The sequence below is a fragment of the Palaemon carinicauda genome, chromosome 6 (assembly GCF_036898095.1).
Source record: "Palaemon carinicauda isolate YSFRI2023 chromosome 6, ASM3689809v2, whole genome shotgun sequence".
Classification (NCBI taxonomy): domain Eukaryota; kingdom Metazoa; phylum Arthropoda; class Malacostraca; order Decapoda; family Palaemonidae; genus Palaemon; species Palaemon carinicauda.
This window is the reverse complement of record NC_090730.1, coordinates 20172759-20195258: the sequence shown is the minus strand read 5'-3', so window position 1 is coordinate 20195258 and position 22500 is coordinate 20172759. Positions and strand designations below refer to the sequence as shown.

The window sequence follows — 22500 nt, the reverse complement described above, 5'->3', positions numbered from 1 at the left end:
ACATTGATATATAGCCTGATTTTTATATGTAATTCCAAGTGATTTTATCGCAAATTTATTTAACCTAGCAATTGTCTGATTTGTTTATTTTTTATTTTTCTTTAAACTGCAATTGTTATATATATTATATATATTATATATATGATATGTATATTGTATTATATATAATTTATATATATATTGTATCATATATAATCTATATATATATATTATATATTATATATATATAGATATATAGATAAATAGACAGATAGATAGATAGTTCCTTTCACGCTCAGCGGCATTGCCAAACATATCACAACTGGGTCTCTCCCCGCTCCTATGATAGGGGCGAGAAGAAGTAGTCATACACTGGTGAGAGGGGTTGTGGTCTATGGGCTGTAGTTAGGAAAAGGGGGGGGGGGGGGTGAGAAGGGTTAAATCTATGTGCTTGTGCGTGTGTATGCATATCTATTTAAATATCTAGCCGTCTTTTTTGACGGCTGGAGTACACTAGTAAGATAATAAACAGTATTATCTTTATTACATGGGGATTTTTATAACAAATTTATTTAATCTGGATGAAATAAATCCCTTTACGCAATGAATCAAGAAATAAAACAGTTCTATGATTTCCGATTATTCAGACAGATATAAGCTAGATTAATCTTAACTGTTATTTTTTCTTTATCTAATTATTACTTGTTTCTTTTTAATCAACATAGCAATCAAGTAATTGTCTAATTTAATCTTGAAAAGGGGAAGGGCGGAAGATCATTGTGCTAATACAAATATAGATTAATATGTTCATAAACATCCCTTTCTGAGAGGGGATACCTTAACGTGGTGAGAGGGTTTGCATATCGCTATGATCAGCAAAGCTGTACTAGTCAGGGCCACCCATTGCTAAATTGTTTTGCTGTGAGCGATCAGACGAAAATCTCCCACCATCACCAATCCACACTCGCCAGTACAATGATGAAAACTGGCCGAAACCCAGACATAAACTGACATGTCTGAGGCTTTTGTCCTGTAGTGGGCTAGAAACGGAAGTATTTCTTGTTGTTATTCATGATGATAGTCATCCAATTTGTTATTTATAGAACAACAGAAGCCATCAATGTGGAATGAGTAAATAAAAATATTTCCTGACGAAGTTCAGCTTTAAATATTCATATTTCAATGGTTTCGCTAGATTGGCTAGATGACAATACACCATCTCTAATTATTTGTGTGCGTGTTTGTGCGTGGAAAGGAGTGAAAGGGGGAGGGGGGGGGGGCATCCAAAATTTATCAATACTGCGCATTCCGTATGTCCAATTCAAATCTCCCCCACTCACATACTCCGTGTGAAGATCAGCTAACATAACGTCCACTCTCTCTTAAGACATCGGGGAGTGTGAAGCCACAATTCGCCACTGGTCAAAGTAAGGTGATAAACTTGATTTCTCTGTCGATAGTTTAAAGTTTGTTGATTGGGAAAGTCCAGTGACATTTTTCCTGCCCATTCATTTTAGTCCAATTTTTTATAAAAGAGCTGTGTTTTTCACAATACCTCATACACGCGCACAAACACACATAAACACACACATACATATACATGTATGTTTATATTAGCATGGGTGATGAATGCATTATTATTATTATTATTATTATTGTTATTAGCTAAGCTAAAACCCTAGTTGGAGAAGCAGGATGCTACAAGCCCAGGGTCTCCAACAGGGAAAATAGCCTAGTGAGGAAAGGAAAAGAGGAAAAATTAAATATCTTGAGAACAGTAACAATATTGAAATAGATATTTCCTATATAAACTATAAAAAGCTTAACAAAACGAGAGGAAGAAGAGTTTAATTCTCATATGTATCTTAGGGTTAAAACAACGACTGGGGCAATATGAGAGTAGAGGAGATTCACAAAATAGGAGTAGTAAGAAAGGCAACAGGATGCCCGCAAAAGATTGACGAGAGCCTTTGCAAATGGTGGATGTCAAGTTGGGATTTTATGAAGGGATGGTCAAACTAGTCCTCCTCATAGAAGCGAAGTGTAGATGTTGAAAGAGAATACGCAGTAATGGCAGCAAATAAAGTTATCTTTAGACATTATTACCATATCTCTAGGGATAAGTACTGGTGACTTTATAGCCCATAGCCCGTAGCGAACCACGGACTTCACAAACATGACCTAATAACTGTACCACTCGGCCGGAGTTGGAATTACAATAACTATATAATAAACCTCAACATATGGATTTCCTAATGGTTTTGGAACTCGAGATTTGAGCAGGTCAAACTTGAAGACGTTTTACCAGGTTCATATAGATCTACGTACGTGAGAGTAGGGACACAAATTTGTAGCCCTAAAAATATATGAGCCAATGGGATATACAAGACTTAGCCTCAGTCAAAGGTAAAACATTATCTAGCCTTCTCATTTTCAAAAGGAGAGATGAAGTAATTTCATTTAGAGAATCTAGTTCTTCCAGTATTTCGCTAATAGATTCGATATTTCCGAAAAAAAAAAAATCCTTTGCGGACTTATAATACACCTCATCCCTAATTCTCATATAACGAATGAAAGTAAGGAATAATAAAGGGCTCTGTAGATCTATAAACTGCAGGAAAACAGTTGATTTACATTGATATATCTCTAAATACTTATCGATAGAGAATAAGAGAAAATCCTTCTTTTGGAGATTTAAGATAAAGTTAATATTCATTGTTGTGGACAAACATTAACCTAAACATCGTTAATCTTCTGAATCAAATACGAAACTGTCATGCAAAAGACTCTTAAATGTATAAGATCACTTTATGAATTCCAGCATCAATGCTTTATATATATATATATATATATATATATATATATATATATATATATTTATATATATATATATATATATATATATATATTATATATATATACATATATATATATATATATGTATATATATGTATATATATATATATATATATCTATATATATATATATATATATATATATATATATATATATATATATCTATATATATATATAATATATATATATATATATATATATATATATAGATATATATATATATATATATATATATATATTAATTTTTTTTTTTTTTTAGATTGCCCGTACCTTCCGGCCACCCTGAATCCAGCACTATTCTTTAATGCTGGGTAGAAAGTAGAAAGTAGCAGGATCGCATAAATTGTCATTGAAATGTTTAACACAAAATATATTTTGGGCATCGCATTTTGTACTTCACCTGTTCAGAGAACAGCAACGTAACGAATCCATGAGTCAGACCCACGTCATGGTACATTGCATGAAGAGCAATAACTTGCTGTACCGTACGTTGCACATAACTTAAGATTATGCAACTTAGTCTTGACGTAACTTTAATAGAGTTTATGAGGTTTGAGTTGAATACAAGCGTCTTATCCTGTATAGTTGGTGGGATTATTTATATTTGTCGATGCTCGTAAGTCATTCAGATTTGGGAGTAAATTAGCACCTTGTAGGAGAACGTCTTTCGAAAGGAGTTTTCAATACCTCTTTCCCAATTATGGAGAGAGAGAGAGAGAGAGAGAGAGAGAGAGAGAGAGAGAGAGAGAGAGAGAGAGAGAGAGAGAGAGAGAGAGAGAGAGAAAGTATTTCGCAGCATATTTTTCTATCAATAAACCTTCAAAAACTATAAGCTAGCTGATTCCTCTGACCCAATTATTTTGAGAGAGAGAGAGAAAGAGAGAGAGAGAGAGAGAGAGAGAGAGAGAGAGAGAGAGAGAGAGAGAGAGAGAGAGAGAGAGAGAGAGAGAGAGAGAGGGGGAAAAAACTTCACAGCATCAAAAAAACTTTCAGAAGCTGTTAGCTAGAGAGAAGGAAATCAGTGTTTCAATGTTCAGTAATTGAACTTTTTTTTCACTCATAAAGTCTCGTCAGCCCATTCTTTGTTCGGTTTTCCTATTTGCTTTTTCATTTACATAATAGGCTTAAAGATTTGTACCTAAGAAGGAAGAAATTAAAGCGGCTATCCCACTTCATTGAGGTTGGGAAAGATAAATAAAATTTATTACGGTTAAATAAACATCGAAGTCAGCCCTACTTAACAGATTTTTATAATGTAAAAAATAATGTGTACGTACTTCATTTGCATGTTAATTATATTTATTGTATTATTGCTGTTGACTGCATCCAGATCGAGATATTATTCTAATGAAGGCAGCTGGATATCATTGATAATTGGTATTAATCGAGAACTGTTGCCTTTTATGTCTAAATATAAACTGTTAAAAATTTGAATAAAAAAACCGGTAAAAATCCTAGTATGAAATTAATGTTGCCAGACATTTTCCGTCTTAAAATTCTATATATAGATGTAAAAGGAGTGATATCACCATCACCAACCCGTAAAAGATCATGACAAAGTATGGCAAAGTTACGGTCACCTGTATTTTGCTGAAACATGGATAGGAACAGTATATTTTTACGGAAAATTTCCGATTAAAATTTCGGTTTTTCTTTAGCAATGTAGATGATAGATGATCTTGTTACAGTGGTTTGATATCATAGTTATCAGTGTTATTAATGGCCTCACATTCCATTAGAAGGAGATCCATTAATGAAACAATTACGGATTATGCTACGTATCTGGACATTGCATCTGATCTGCTATAAAGATAGAAAATGGGACCTTATCTTAAAATGCCTTCATGTTCTTTGCGATAGGCTTCCTATTTCTTGTGATATTTATTATCATGAACTTTTCTAAACAATTCTCCATTACTTCTCTTTTTGTTCATATTAGTCTGAATGATAGAATTTCTTCCACAAGGTCACTAATTATATATATATCTTTTTTAAATTCTATTTGAAGAATGTATAGATAGTCCTTTTTAACGGAGGTTTTCATTCATACACTGTTAAAAATTTGCTGTGAAAAAACTGGTAAAAATCCTGAAATAAATGTTTCCAGGCATTTACCGTTTTAAAAGCGGACATATTGACGTAAAGGAGTAATATTACGATCACCAACCCGTAAAAAAATAATAACAAAGTATGGTAAAAATTACGATCACCTTTATTTTACTGAAATACGGCTGAGAACAGTCTATTTTTACGGAAACTCTCCGATTAAAATTACGGTTTAAGTGTAGCTCAAAATCTGTCTCTTAATTTGTCATCTTATTATTTGATTATTGTTAAATTTTAACGGTGATTTTTCTTTTTCTCTATTAGAACCTCTCAATGACAAAAACAAATGCCTTGAAGAGGAAGATAAGGCTAAAAATACATATCAATTCAATATAGATGAGTTAATTCTTAAGTAGCATTAACGAAGATACGCGATAGCTCGCACTTCATATCTCAAGGCTATAACCAGGACAGCGGGGGCAGATTAACCATTGGTTAATGGAATGAAAATATAGCCCTGACACTAATTGGAAAGAAGGCCTTTATGGAACGCCGGATGCCACATAGTTCAATAAATACAAAAATAAAATAAAATAAAAGATATTTTAAGAAACAGATTGAATATGAGTAGGTGAAAAAGCTCGTAATAATCTTATGGAAACAAGTTCACCTTTGTAAACAACACTGAAATACATTCACAAACACACAGACACTTATTGTTGGTAAATCTAGAATTCTGGATTTATTTAAAGCACGAAACCAGGCGTTACAGTTTAAATTAGTTACAGATATCATTCTACAATTTGTAAACCAAAATAAGAATGTCTTTTTGAGAAAATTGATATTATTATTATTATTATTATTATTATTATTATTATTATTATTATTATTATTATTACTTGCTAAGCTACAATTCTAGTGGCTTATAGCATCTTGCTTTTCCAACTAGAATTGGAAAAGCAAGATGCTATAAGCCCAAGGGCTCCAACATGGAAAAAGAGCTCAGTGAGGAAAGGAATTAAGGAAATAAATAAACGGTATAAGAAGTAATGAACAATTAAGATTAAGTATTTTAAAAACATTAGCAACATTAAAACAGATATTTCATATATTTCAAGATATGATAAATTACATTTATTTCTAGATTAGCCATCGTCCGTGAGATTTATCATCACCATGCTTCCGCTATTTAGCGAAATACTGAAGAACAAAAAAGTTGTTGAAGAACTTCAGCAAAATCCCAGGGGATTTCGGTAAGTAATGTTTCTTACTTTAGCTTAAGAGCGGTTTTCTTAAGTAAGTAATGTTTCTTACTTTGGCTTAAGAGGGGTTTTAGGTAAGTAATGTTTCTTAATTTAGTTTAAGAGGGGTTTTCTTAAGAAAGTAATGTATCTTACTTTGGCTTAAAAGGGGTTTTAGGTAAGTAATGTTTCTTACTTTAGCTTAAGAGCGGTTTTCTTAAGTAAGTAATATATCTTACTTTGGCTTAAGAGGGGTTTTAGGTAAGTAATGTTTCTTACTTTAGCTTAAGAGGGGTTTTCTTAAGTAAGTAATATATCTTACTTTGGCTTAAAAGGGGTTTTAGGCAAGTAATGTTTCTTACTTCAGCTTAAGAGGGGTGTTCTTAGGTAAATAATGTTTCTTACTTTGGCTTAAGAGGGGTTTTAGGTAAGTAATGTTTCTTAATTTAGTTTAAGAGGGGTTTTCTTAAGTAAGTAATGTGTCTTACTTTGGCTTAAAAGGGGTTTTAGGTAAGTAATGTTTCTTACTTTAGCTTAAGAGGGGTTTTCTTAAATAAGTAATATATCTTACTTTGGCTTAAAAGGGGTTTTAGGCAAGTAATGTTTCTTACTTCAGCTTAAGAGGGGTGTTCTTAGGTAAGTAATGTTTCTTACTTTAGCTTAAGGGGGATTTTCTTAAGTAAGTAATGTTTCTTACTTTAGCTTAAGAAGGGTTTTCTTAAGTAAGTAATGTTTCTTACTTTAGCTTAAGAGGGGTTTTCTTGAGTAAGTAATGTTTCTTACTTTAGCTTAAGAGGGGTTTTAGGTAAGTAATATTTCTTACTTTAGCTTAAGAGGGGTTTTCTTAAGTAAGTAATGTTTCTTACTTTAGCTTAAGAAGGGTTTTCTTAAGTAAGTAATGTTTCTTACTTTAGCTTAAGAGGGGTTTTCTTAAGTAAGTAATGTTTCTTACTTTGGCCTAAGAGGGGTTTTCTTAAGTAATTAATGTTTCTAACTTTGGCTTGAGAAGGGTTTTCGGTAAGTGATGTTTCGCACTTTGGCTGAAAGTGGAGAAACAAATGAAGGTAAGCAAATCGTATTTATGAAAGCGTGAAATCAATCATTTTACATTGATGAATATGGAGGAAGAAACGTAATTTAAGTTTTGATTGATTTTTGAATTTCGAATTGAATATAATATTTGAAAAAAAAAAATCATGATTGTCGTGTACTGAAAGTCGCATATGAGTAGTTCTTGTAAGTATAAGAACTTGTGAATAATGAATAAAGCTAATAGGTGCTTACTACAGATAAAAAGGTTTATTGTTGATATCCCAGAAATCGAGCTAAAATCCATTGATTTTTATGGATCTTTGGATATAACACTTTTTTTCGGAAAATGTAAAGAAAATTCTCTCAGTTTGAACACATTTAGGCCTAGAAATTCAACGAAAAAATATACCTAAAAATAAGGTGTACAGCGGTGATAAATTGTACCCTAAAGGAAAAATTGATTCAATAGTCAATATATACCTTATGGCAAAAAAATTGCTTATCAATTGAATAAACCCAATAGAAAAATTGTTCTCGAAGAAAAATAACTGTCGAACCAGAAAAATGTGCCATAGTCAACCTTGCTGACAAAATGTATTGGTACGTGGTTTTGATCGTATATGAAAAAATGAACCTTGAAACACAAGATGTACCCTTGAACAAAATGTATCAACATACCCTCTATACACAATTTTGAAAATATACTTATTGGATAATGCATACTAAGTAATTTGTAAGGGTTTTAGTAGACTATTGGTAACGTCTCTGCCTGGCGATCGCCAGACTGGAGTTTGAGTCCTGCTCAAACTCGTTAGTTCATTTAGCGCCTGTACCCTCCCCATCATTGTGAACCAAGTCTTGGGGTTTATGGGGAGCATATAGGTCTACCTGCGGAATCATCAGCAGTCATTGCCTTGCCTTCCCTGGTCCTACCTTTGGTGGAGAGGGGGCTTGGACGCTTATCATATGATTTATGGTCAGTCTCTAGGGCATTTTCCCGCTTTCTGGGTCAATGTCACTGTTCCTCGCCTCTCCTTTAAAGTATGTTCTGTGATATGGGTGTATTTTTCCATACAGCATATTTCATCTATTGTATGATTAGGTAATAGATATAGATTATGAGTTAGATTTATTTGATGTACCAGGTATATTTTTTTACTAAGCACACTTTGTTTACTGGGTAAATTTTGTGTATTTGTATTTTTTCTCCATTCGAACCATCAGATATAGATTATACGTACAGCATATCGTCCACGTTGTACATGGTGGACATTGCTGGAAATTTATGTCCTTAGTACATTTACGCTGACATTCTCCTCTTCGTTTACATATTTATTAGGGACAGTTTGTTTGATGGATAGATATTTTTCATTTGGCAAAATGTTCCTGATGGCTGTTTTTTATTTGTTACCCCCTCGTTAAGACCATTATCCAAGGGTCACCTCTAACAGCCCCCCCCCCCCCCAAAAAAAAAAGAAATAAAAAAAAAAAAAACGGTCGAGTGTGAGAACTTAGATTTCTACTTCTATAGGTTCGGAAATAATTGCTTCTTCATAAGAATCAGTGCATTTCAAGACAATGCTTAGGTGTGTATCTTGTGGCAGCAATGTAATAAATATTATTACATGAATTATTTATAATTTACTGTCTTTTTTATATTTACATCTTGAAATCACGGTTACTGGTGACATTAGTATGTCATTAACGAAATGCCAGACAATTCTGGACAAAAGAGGCAAATCCAATTAAAGCTCTGAAATCTCAGTCATAAATATTTACAAGATAGATTTTCAGCTGATAAGCCACCCACAAAAAAAAAAAAAAAAAAAACGCTAGTCTAGTCTGAAATTATGTTAGAAAATTATTACAGACAATGCATTTATTTCGAAAAAGATGAGCACTTTATAACCTACAGAATGTTTGATTCGTCCAAGTAAAAAAATTTCCTCCTTAGTAATTCTTCTTATTATTTCAGTGTATGCGCATATATAAAAGTGATTATGAACCTTCGTGCTTTCAATTGATAGCAGACTTCATTTGTATGAAGGCCATTTTTAAGGTTCTAAATATATTGTGTAATAATATATCTGTTTTAACTTACATAATTGCTTTTACGTAAAGGCCTGTTCTCTTATGTAAGATTACTTCTCTAGGTTTTTTGGGCACTTTGAAAATGAGGTGTTGGATTTCCTGTAGAAATGCTGAATTAAAATAGCACACATTATTATTATTATTATTATTATTATTATTATTATTATTATTATTATTATTATTATTATTATTATTATTATTGAACAAAACTTATAAAATAGCTAATCACATACATTTATTAACTCATTCAATGTGAAATTCTCTCCTGACCTCACAGTAGTATTGAGTATAATGATGAAGAGGGCAAACATAGAATTAATCGTATACATAGCACATTTGCAGGATGGTACAGTAGGGGAAGATAGAATAAATGAAAATAAAAATCAGCAGCTGAAGACCAGACAGTAGAAAAAAATAGTAAGGATAAAGAAGTCTGATTTAAGTCCCAGTACCATCCACACACCAGAATATTAGCCGGGTGAGCCTAACACCCCCATCCCCTCTGTGGTGGCATAACACAGCAGTAGTATCTTTAGTAAATAACTTAAACTCACGGTGCCGGACTGGGATCGATCAGCTGCTATGTGAATGCTAGGCGAGCACGTCACCACTGTGTTAGCCACGAATTAAAACTTTACCTTACTATAGATTGATTACCAAAATTCTTAAAAGATTTTCCCAATATGCCTATTCATTTTGCAATAAAAGAAGAAACATACCGGATAAGTTACTCAAAAGCAAAGTTTCAATAAAAAGCTATACCCACAATGTTAAATGAGCTGTGTACAGTTAAAGACACAGACCTGATACGTTTCTCAAAAGTAAATATGCTGTCGAGAATCACACCTAAATTTTAAAAGTCATACAGTGTTGAATGCTAAGATCTGGATGTTGAGGAGCCACGGTCCTTGACCTACTTACAATCATACTTTGATTTTGTTAGGATTCAACTTGCCCTTTAATTTGCAGCATGCACTAATTATAGCTAGATCTCTATTAAGGAATTCAGCAACCCCGAATCTACATTTAGGAGATGGAATTGATGCAAAGAGTGTAGCATCATCTGCATATGCAACAAGCTCGTTTTCTAGGCTAAACCACATGCCATGTCATGAAATGTAATGGGCCCAAGACCACTACCCTGAGGAGCACCAGCTATCACATTCCTATACTCACTATGGTGGCCATCAACAACAACTCTTTGCGATTTGTTGGTTGTTGAATTCTATTAAGGGAATCAGCAACCCCAGGTTTAATTCAAGAGATGTAATTTATGTAAAGAGAGTAGAATCATCTGCACATGTGACTAGCTTGTTTTTTTTTATGGCCAGTCCACATATCATTATTACAAAATATGAAAATTAATGAGCCTACAACACTTTCATAAGGAACATCATATTACATTCCTCTAGGCACTATGATGCCAGACGTCAACAATTTTTTACACTCCATTGCCCAAAAATTCAATAATAAAATCAGACATGATGAAAATATTTCCATTTGCATTTTGAAGGACAGATGAATCCTAGCAGCGTGATAATAGATTAAGGATGAGATTGTCACTAGGTGAAAAAACATTAATCCACGAAGAAATAATTCCAATTTAAGGCAGCGTTATATAAGATATCCCATAGCCGTATCTATTTACAATCTATATCAACTTGAAAATTTTCGTCTCTGCATCTAAACTCTAGCTTTTTGATATCGCAATCTATTCTGAAGAAATTTTATAATTCTTTCATTTTACCTTATTTCGTGTATTGTTCTCCTGTCTGGTTTTCAGCTATTGACTCTCATATTAATTTGTTGGATAGAAACTTTCGGTCTATTAAATCTCTTATTCCTGAAGTAGATTTGAATCTCTAACACCGTCGTTTAGTTAGTTGTATGAGACTATTCATAGTTGTGTTCATCATTATAAGTTAGATCATCCCAGACTATACCATCCTTTACTCAGTACCAGGTATCCAGTTGATTCCAACAGCCAGGCTTTCTCTATCACAAGACTCAACACGTCACAGTATTCTAGAAGTTTTATTCGAGCTGTGAAAAGATTGTGGAATGATTTTCCTAATCCGGAAGTTGAATCGATGGAACTTCAAAAGTTCAATTTTGCCCCGAATGTTTTTATGTTGAACAGGCTAACATTAGGTTTAATTCATAGTTTATAAATAACAGATCTATTTAACATTGTTACCGACCTCAAGATATTTCAAAATCTTACTCATTGCTTCTCATATAGTTTATTTATTTCCTTATAACCTTTCCACACTGGACTATTATTCCCTGTTGGAACCCTTGAGCTTAAATCATCCTGCTTTTTCAAGTAGAGTTGCAGTTTAGATAATAATAATAATAATAATAATAATAATAATAATAATAATAATTATAAGTTTAGGTATATCAATAAAGTCTGCATGAATGGTCAGGCGTTATAGCTATTTTCATAGTAATCAGGTGATGAGATGCCCGTGTAGTTAAATGGATAAAACACACACACACTCTCTCTCTCTCTCTCTCTCTCTCTCTCTCTCTCTCTCTCTCTCTCTCTCTCTCTCGTTGAGAGCCGGAAAGAATGTTAAATTGAAATTCCGATCTCTCTCTCTCTCTCTCTCTCTCTCTCTCTCTCTCTCTCTCTCTCTCTTGTTGAGACCTGAAAAGAATGTTAAATTGAAATTCCGATCTCTCTCTCTCTCTCTCTCTCTCTCTCTCTCTCTCTCTCTCTCTCTCTCTCTCTCTCTCGTCATGTTCTTATATTAGGAGGTAAAAGGTATGGTAATATCTATTGAAATTCTGATTTCTCTCTCTCTCTCTCTCTCCCTCTCTCTCTCTCTCTCTCTCTCTCTCTCTCTCTCTCTCTCTCTCTCTCTCTCTCTCTTTGATATGTAACCACGTAGACTCTCTCCTGTTCCTAGTGTTTAGTTCCTGCCTTCCGTGACTAATTTTCCTTTGTGAGTCATAATCTCTTCTTGAAAGAATGTCTAAAACAAACCCTTTTTCAGTTTACCTTTCTTCAAAACTCAAATGAAAGCATTTTTCGTTGATGATAAACATACAAAACTCCGAGTTTTCTCGAATTTTTTCCTTTGGCTTTTAATTTGTTTGTTTTATTTTCATCTAATCAATCAAGAATTTATGAATCATGTCTAAAAATCTTTAATTCTGGAGACTTTCCAAGGGACAAAAAGTATTCATTTTTAAATGATATTTTATCAACTGTTCAGGTAATATTTGAAGTAATGGTGTATAAGTAGTTCGCTGGGATAGGCATGAACTTTCTTATCAATTATCAAATCAATCTTATTTATGGGGATGTTGCTGTTTATCATGGTCTGAAATACAGGCATATGAAACTATTTTTACGATTTAAGAAATAGGATTTAATGTTATCTTGCCAGGAGTGCATCCGGTTAGGAAACAAAGACAAGGTTGAGACTTAGTCCATAGGTAAGGTAAGGATATGGCAGTCAAAGGGAATGGGGTTGATGGTCAGCTGAAAAAAACAAAAATTTTATTCATATTTACTAACTGGAACATTCTAAACTAAATAATGACGTAACAACCAAATCCTAAGATTGGCGTTTCAAGTTTATTTTTCATCTCTTCAAATCACGTAATCTCCATATCAGCAATATCATCTAATTTATAGTCTATTGAATCATGAAGAATATGTTTGCCCGTTTGTTACCTGAAGCCATTCATTTTCCTATGAATATTAACCCCTAGCTTTAGTTGTGCCTTACCAAAATGAAGCCTATTTCTAGTGAATAACTCTAAATTCATTTTTGACAGCTTCACCTTTCGTTGCAATTCAATTAATGAAAATCATACGATCTAATAAATCGAAAGGATTAAATCTTGGTAAAAATTCTCTTTATACTGATGTAAAGACACGTGAGGAGTAATTATAATTCCTTATTTCTTACCATCATCATCATCATCATCATCATCATCATCATTATCATCATCATCTACTCCTACGCCTATTGACGAAAAAGGGCCTCGGTTAGATTTCGCTAGTCATCTCTATCTTGAGCTTTTAATTCAATACTTATCCATTCATCATCTCCTACTCGCATATGTTTCTTATCATTCAATGTTAATAGTTACATCAATACAATATACAGAGATATATACATGCACATCACTTATATGCACCCTTTACTTCATGCTTCATTAAATTCTAAAACTTATGGAGGCAGATCTCAATCTACAGCATCCACTTCGAATCTAAATCACCCGCCTGATCTTACTCCACATGACATTTACATTCAACGTTCTCTTCTAACAATTACTAATCAACACTGTATTGCCTGCAAATGCTGGTCCTCCACCCTCTGTTCACAACTAATTTTCTTGTCATTTCGATTTTAAACCGATAACGTCTATCTTTTTTTTTTCTAATTTCTCACATTACTCCATCCATGAAGATGTTATATGTTATTATTATTATTATTATTATTATTATTATTATTATTATTATTAGCTAAGCTACAACCCTAGTTGAAAAAGCAGGATGCTATAAGCCCTATATGCGATTTAACGGAGAAAATAGCCTAGTGAGGAAAGGAAATAAGCAAACTGGAAAAATAGTGTGCCTGAGTGTATTATTTAAGCAAGAGAACTTTAGCCCAAGAGAGTGGAAGACCATAGTACAGAGGCCATGGCACTATTCACGACTAGAAAATAATGGTTTGATTTAGGAGTGTCCTTCTCTTAGAAGAGCTGGCTACCACAGCAAAAGATTCCTTAACCAAGTGGAAAGTAGTCACTGAATAATTACACTTCAGTATTTAGCCCCATGAGTGAATAAGAATTTTTCAGCCATCTTAGTGTTGTCAGAAATATGAGGAAAGAGGAGAATATTTTAAGGATAGGCCAGACTAGTTAGTGTATGTGTAGGCAAAGGAAAAATTATCCGTAACCAGAGAGGGATCCAATGTACTACTATCTGGCCAGTCAAAGGACTTAATCACTCTCTTGCTAAGCTTAGCGGAGACATCTCCGACTTATAACAATCCGTGGATAGAGACTTACCCCAATAGTTTTCAATAGTGTTTGCAACCAGATGGGCTTTGGGGAGACTATAGATTTACCTGCTGAGTCATTAGCATCTATTGCCTGTCCCTCTCTGGCCTTAAATGGGTGGATGGGTACTAGAACGCTAATCATATGTATGTACAGTCAGTGTCTAGGAGATAGTGTCATAAATCTCTTCGTTCTGCTACTCACGAGAGACATCCCCTTTACCAGTCCAATACGTTAATTATAGCATAATTTTTACCTAGGTCCATGTAGGCCATATAAAACATACCTTTACTTTCAAACTTTTCATCTTTATGATTAACACCAAACATTTGATCAGACTACATTATCATTGTTTAAAGCCATACTGTTCTCTCTCTATTAATCCTTATGTCATATCTCTTACTTTCACTATTAAAACTATATAATATCCAGTATATCAGCATCATTATACAAAAGAGCTAATGTAGGCCTACATATCACACACCCTAAAAATGCTGATACAAGTAAGACACGGATATTAATCAGAATACGAATGTCAGATGATTCTGATCAGCCAATCCAATTTTTCGTTTGGAAAATCCATTTCCCGTATTTCCGGCTTGCTATATTTCGAAGACGTTCTATTTTCTTCTGACAAAGTTAGGTCTTTGAATTCGGAATTTAATCTATACTTTCTTTGTCTATCTTTTACGTCACACAATCTACACCATAGGAGCTTTAATAGCATCGTTTTCCCCTTAACAAAAAACATCTTTTAATGACAAAGAAAAGTACTTATAGTATTTCTCTATTTGTCAAAGTCCAGAGATAAGTTCTTTATGTTGCTCTCGGTCTCTCTTCAACGTCAAATGATGGACGAACTAGAAGCGAGAATACTTTCTCATTTTGAGGATTGATTAATTGATTTTGAGTTTTCTGGCATACGAAATGAATATTTAAAACACCACTGGACGCTGAATAATTCCCCGCTTATCATTTTACAAAGACTCATCAAAGTCTTCGACCAGACCTTGATGACTTTTCAGAAACCAACTTTTAGTCTCATGTTTTTTAAGAAATTGGCTGGTACCTTTTCCTTTGTTAGATATAATTTGTCTTAAAGAGACAGTTGACGAACGTCAGAATAAAATTAAGATGTTTCATAAAGTCGTTTCTTTTTTGTTGTCTGTAACCTTCACAGGTGAAGCAAGTAATGGGACTATCAATTTGTATTTTCATATCGATTCCAGATTACAGGAGGTATTTGTAACCACAATTTGTCACGGAGATGATATGACTGATATCTAATCTTTCCTTTAATGACCCCAATATTATGGTTTTACGTGTTCCTATTTATTTGCAGATTTAAACAGGAAGCTCCAAGTATATGTAAAATAAAAAAATATTTATGTAAATATACTATAATGTATATGTCGTAAATTGTAAGATTATAAATGTGTATTTCATAATAAAAGATAAAAGAAAAATATCAAACGATTTCCAATCATTCTTGGGAGAATATATTCTATTTTTAAATCGATGGCTTGGGTCCTTATTCATTATTCGGCGCAAATTACAATTGGTAGGCTTATATAATATTCACGAGCCTATGAAAAGGGACAAAGACCATTTTACATCTCGCAACTTCCAGTCAATAGATATTTTCCCACTCTAGATCATGATTAGATTATGTTGACTCATCCCGAATTTCCTTACTAATAGTTATTTGGCGCCATCTTTCAACTGGTTATTCTATCATCAATTTAAACAGTTTACTTTACGTATTAGTTTGTTCGAAAATAATGACACTATCTATCTATCTATCTGTCTGTCTGTCTATCTATCTATCTATCGGGCTATCTATATAGCTCACTGTATTTGAACTAATGTCTATTTCACCCTTATCTTAATGTCCTTGTTTTGAAAGACTATAACGAATCAGTAATGTCTCTCTAGTAATGAAGATTCTATCACTATATTCATTAATACTAGTAATGAGTCTCCTTCATTAAATTTCTTATTTCTTATCTAGTTATGAATCTCTGGCAGCATCGTTCAATTAGTTCGTTATGCATGTTCAGTTCATATGTATGTTTGGATGTGTACAGTATATATATTTATATATATATATATATATATATATATATATATATATATATATATATATATATATATATATATATATATATATATATATATATATATATATATATATATATATCTATATATATATATATATATATATATATATATATATATATATATATAATTAGTCCTCATACAACAACAACAACAACAACAACAAATGCTAGTCCACTGCAAGAGAAAGGCCTAAGACATGTTCATATCCATGTCCGGTGTGTTACCTAAGGTCTAGATAGGTATTTAGACCTTAGCGTTACTTATATCTTCCTTAACTGACTTGATGACTTTATTCCCCACACCACAGATTCCCTTACGGAGCGAACATCTTGGTCGGAGTCTCGCAGTGGCAACCGCACGTTGAAGTGGTTAAAGAACCGCCGCCAGATGGGGTTGGAGGCACCATGTTCATCAGAGGCCCTGTGGGAGAGCTTTTCAATCTCATTGCGAAATCGATGAATTTCACGTGAGTTGTGCACAGATATGTAACGTTTATTTTCCCTCTTGGAGCCCCTGGGCTTATAGCATCCTGCTTTTCCAGTTAGGGTTGTAGCTAAGTAAGTAAGTAATAATAACAACAACAACAACAACAACAACAATAATAATAATAATAATAATAATAATAATAATAAGACGAGGTAGAATATTAGGACAATTTTCAATGAATTTTTGTCATATCTGTTGTATACGACGACTGGTGAATTGTAAAACCATCGGTGCATAGGCTAACCTTTACAGTATCCTTAGAAATCTAAAATAGGTTGAAGAAAGGCGATTTTATATTATAATTTCCATAAATTTCACGTGAGTTCTGTAGATATATGTAGGCTAAAGGTAGCTACAGTATTGACGAACGTAGACTGATGCTGTTTATATATTATATTGCTACTGTGTGAACGGAAATTATAATTTTATGTACTCGAAAGTGTTCATGAGTAAACACGGTTTTCGAAGTAATGATATTCTAACTTACCATCGATTTGTATTTATTTTTGCAAAATACTGGTTGCATCAGAAACCAGATTGCACGAAATGATTTATAATAACGTTATGAATATCATAGAGAAGAATCGCAGTGGCTGTGTTAATAAGCTTATACGATTTTACTTATATAAACTAATCAAAATGAAGAATTTCATTAGTTGTAGAGAAACGTCTATTAAATTTCTTATTCCTGATCTAGATATTAATCTCTGGTAGTGTCGTTCAATTAGTTCGTTATACATGTTGTATAAGATTTTTCATAATTCTGATCATCCTTTACATTCAGATCTTCCCGGACAGTTCCATCCTGTTCGTAGTACTAGGTATGCAGTTAATTCTAATAGTCAGGCCTTCTCCATCATAAGGCTCAATACTACACAGTATACCATAAATTTTATTCCAGCTGTGACCAAGTTGTGGAATAATCTTCCTAATCTCGTAGTTGAATCGGTAGAACTTCAAAAGTTCAAACTTGCAGCAAATGTTTTTTTATGCTGAACAGGTGGACATAAGTCTTTTTATAGTTTATATATGATATACATCTTTTGATGTTACTGTTTCCAGAAGGTTTTCATTTCAATTATTCATTATATCTCATACCGTTTATTTATATCCTCATTTACTCTCCTCACTGGGCTATTTTTCCCTGTTGGACCCCTTGGGCTTATAGCATCTTGCTTTTCCAGCTAGGGTTGTAGCTTAGCTAATAATAATAATGATAATAATAATAATAGTAATAATAATAATAATAATAATAATAATAATAATAATAATAATAATAATAATGATAGTTGTTAAGGCTAAAAGAATTTAGATTATGTGCAACTGATAAAGAAGGGTATAAATTACTTTTTGTTAATAAGAAAATGTTGTTTAAATTCCAATATTTATAATAAAAAAAAGCTGTTGGGAGTATCTTTGTAAATAAATGACAGTTTTTTTTAATGGCATTAAATGTATCTTTATAAATAAATAAATGTCAGTGATTTTTTTTAAATGACATTAAATGTATCTTTATAAATAAATAAATGGCAGTGATTTTTTTAAATGACATTAAATGTATCTTTATAAATAAATAAATAGCAGTGAATTTTTTCTAAATGACATTAAATGTACTCTTTGTCTAACAAGTGATTAAGCAGGTAAAAAGCGATTTTCCCTAACTTGTTATTCAATTTTTGTTTTCAGTTACACTCTAATAGAGCCACCAGATGGCTCGTGGGGCTCTCAACTGCCAAATGGCTCTTGGAAAGGGATGATTGGTCAGGTAACTCGAAAGGTAAGGTATCTATTTTCAAAAACACAAGTTTCAGCTTATTTAGTATGAAAAACGAATTTCAATCACTTTTTGGTTTATGATCTTCCTAATCGGGTAGTTGAATCGGTAGAACTTCAAATGTTCAAACTAGCAGCAAATATTTTCGTGTTTGGACAGGCTGACATAAGTCTTTTTAATGTTTGTATAGGAACTATCTGTTTTGATGTTGTTACTGTTTTTAAAGCATTTAATCTTAATTGTTCATCCTTTCTCATATCATTTATTTATTTCCTTATTTCCATTCCTCACTGAGCTATTTTTCCCTTTTGGAGCCCCTTGGGCTTATAGCATCTAGCTTTTCCAACTATGTTTATAGCTTAGCCAGTAATATTATTATTATTATTATTATTATTATTATTATTATTATTATGACTTGTTAAGATACAACCCTAGGTGGAAAATCAGGATGCTATACGCCCAGGAACTACAACAGAGAAAATAGCCCAGTGAGGAAAGGAAACAAGGAAAAGTAAAATATTTTAAGAAGAATAACATCATTAAAATAAATATCTCCTATATAAACTATAAAAACTTTAACAAAACAAGAGGAAGAGAAATAAGATGGAATAGTGTACCAGAGTGATAATGATAATAATAGTCTATGTTGAGCTTTTCAAATATATACTAATAGTACTTAAATGCAATATTTCATATTAAGAAAATGATGATTTCACATATATCAGTATAACTGAAATCAAATCAGAGATAACTATTTTCATCTTTTTACAACCACTCCATAGACTGAACATTTCTAGGAATCTTCCTCACCCATACATTTCTAACACCCTTGGTTCTATAGAATTCCATAGCCTCGGGTAGACAAGGGGTAAGGGACAATTTTCCTGAGATTGCAATAGCGGAGTTCGGTTATGTGAAGAGAGTTGCTTTGTTTGAAATTGGAAGTTTTATCAAAATGAAAGTACCTAGAGGCCATTTTGTCCTGACTTTGTCCGCGATCTCGGAATATTATTATTATTATTATTATTATTATTATTATTATTATTATTATTATTATTATTATTATTATTACTATTATTATTAGTATTATTATTATTATTTTATTATTACTATTACTTGCTAAGCTGCAACCCTAGTTAGAAAAGCAGGATGCTATAAGCCCAAGGGCTCCAACAGGAAAATAGCTCAGTGAGGAAAGGAAGTAACAAAATATACTACAAGAGAGTTTTAAGAATAATAACATTAAAACATATCTATTGTATATGAACTATAAGAACTTCAAATTAACAAGAGGAAGAGAAATAAGATAGAATAGTGTGCTTGAGTGTACCCTCAAGCAAGAGAACTCTACCCCAAGACAGTGGAAAACCATGGTACAGAGGCTATGGCACTGCCCAAGACTAAAGAACAATGGTTTGATTTTGGAGTGTTCTTCTCCTAGAAGAGCTGCTTACCACAGCTAAAGAGTCTCTTTTACCCTTACCCAGAGGAAAGTGGCCACTGAACAACCACAGTGCAGTAGAGAATCCCTTGAGCGAAGCAGAATTGTTTGGTAATCTCAGTGTTGTCAGGTGTATGAGGACAGAGGAGAATGTGGAAATAATAAGCCAGACTATTCGGTGTATGTGTAGGCAAAGGAAAAATGAGCCGTAACCAAAGAGAGGTATCCAATGTAATGCTGTCTGGCCAGTCAAAGGCCGTCATAACTCTGTAGTGGTAGTATCACAACTTGGTCTTCTACATTTTAGCATCGATGATTTGGCCCGATGCCCTCTGGAGATCCATATATTATACACAAACATATATGTACATACACACACACTCACACACATACACACGCAAACACACTCACACACACACACACATATATATATATATGTATATATATATATATATATATATATATAAACATGTATGTATATATGTATATATACATATATATATATATATATATATATATATATATATATATATATATATATATATACATACATGTATATATATATACACACTCACACACACACACACACACACATATATATATATATATATATATATATATATATACATGTATGTATATATATACATATATATATATACATGCATATATATATATATATATATATATATATATATATATATGTGTGTGTGTGTGTGTACATATGTGTGTGCGTGTGTGTGATATGTGTATGTATCTTAGTACTTAGATGTTGAAGAATGAGAAGGACTGCACTCATAAGGACAAAACTGTAAAAGATTTTAATCTGTCACCGTCTATGTCTCTTACTATATATATTTCACGAACTTAAAAACATGCAACACCATAAATCCAATTTCTAAAATATTAATAATCCAATTCAAATGTGGAGTTATTTCATGAATTTAACGAGTATTTTGATATTGCATAGTGTGCTAAAACCAATAATTTGTATCATCAGAAAAATATTTTCACAAATTACTTTTGGACTTTACAAATTTTCACATAACAGAAACTCATGTTCGACAATTAATCATTTACTAAAAAGATTTAATTCCTGATTTCATCATTAAAGACACATCTTTACCTCTTAATATATCAATTAAGAATTCAATCAAAAACGATATCTGATTACTCTTTCAAGCTTATATATAAGAAAAGCCATTGTGTAGCAGAGGCCAATCTATTACAAATTATTACATCTCTATCATTAAATATTCAAGAAAGGGTGTAATGATAATATAATGACAGGATCTCATTAAAACCATAATTGGTAATTAAGTATCTCTCCCTTACCCTCTTTCATTTGAATAGTAAAGAAACTTCAGCATTCAGATGATTATCTTATCTCGGTAAACACGAAAGCAAGTCTGTCTAGTGATAATGAGATTGGAGATGTTGTTAAAGAATAAGCTAAAGGTTCTTTATTATTCCAAATGAAATGGCTATAATATGATATAACAGAGTTATAATTAAAGAACACCGATTTATTAAAATGTTAGATATATATCATAGTAACTTGATTAGAAAACTTACGTTGAATATCAGTGGGATATTTATGGAAAAAAATAGTGTATATTGTTAAATAAGTCAATTAATCCAGCTTCAACTGCAGTAAGACAAGCCAGTGGTTAAAGTTGTTATTATTAGCTTTTGTGTAAGGAATTTGCTTGAAGAACAAAGAGAAAGAATATATTTTTTTTTTCATTCTATTTATATATAAATACCTATTGCCTGAAGTATCAAAGACAACTAACATTGATTATAAAAATTTGATAAGTTTTTTTTCCGGTTTCAAATCAATAACCCCTCTCTTTAATCATATTGAGAGTTCAATAAAGAAGTCTCAACATTCGAAAACTTTATTTGCAGGATAAAAAAAATCGCATGAAGTAATGAAAAACACCGATTGAATCATAGAAAGTTTGCCTCTTATTGATTAATTTTATTTCTGTTTTACGGTTTTTTCCAGTTTCAAATCTTTAATCATACTGGGAGTTCAATAAAGAAGTCTCAACATTCGAGAACTTTATTTGTAGGATAAAAACTTGCATGTAGGAATGAAAAAAAAAAAAAAAAAAAAAAAAAAAAAAAAAAAAAAAAAAAAAAAAAACTCATACAGAGTTAGCCTCTTATTGATTAATTCTGTTTCAGTTTTACGAGTTTTTTTTTTCCAGTTTCAAATCTTATATCATATTGAGAGTTCAATAAAGAAGTCTAAATATTCGAAAACTTTATTTGCAGGGTAAAAATTCGTATGTAGGAATAAAAAAATAAAAACAATTAAATCATACAGAGTTAGCCTGTTATTGATTAATTCTATTTCCGTTTTACGTTTGGCATTTAATTTTCATTTACAGGAAGTGGAC

At 32.3% G+C, this 22500-nt stretch overlaps 1 protein-coding gene across 1 annotated transcript in view; it reads left to right on the top strand.

Moving 5' to 3' along the window:
• Window positions 1-6023: 6023 nt before the first annotated feature.
• The window catches only part of LOC137642046 (probable glutamate receptor), a 34739-nt gene continuing 18262 nt past the window's right edge, over window positions 6024-22500 (top strand). Inside the window, exons 1-4 of the mRNA XM_068374608.1 lie at window positions 6024-6134; window positions 16702-16860; window positions 18567-18657; window positions 22492-22500. The exon at window positions 22492-22500 is cut by the window's right edge and continues 289 nt beyond it. Coding sequence (XP_068230709.1) covers window positions 6058-6134; window positions 16702-16860; window positions 18567-18657; window positions 22492-22500 — 336 coding nt within the window. The 5' untranslated portion in view covers window positions 6024-6057. The remainder of the gene's footprint in view (window positions 6135-16701; window positions 16861-18566; window positions 18658-22491) is intronic.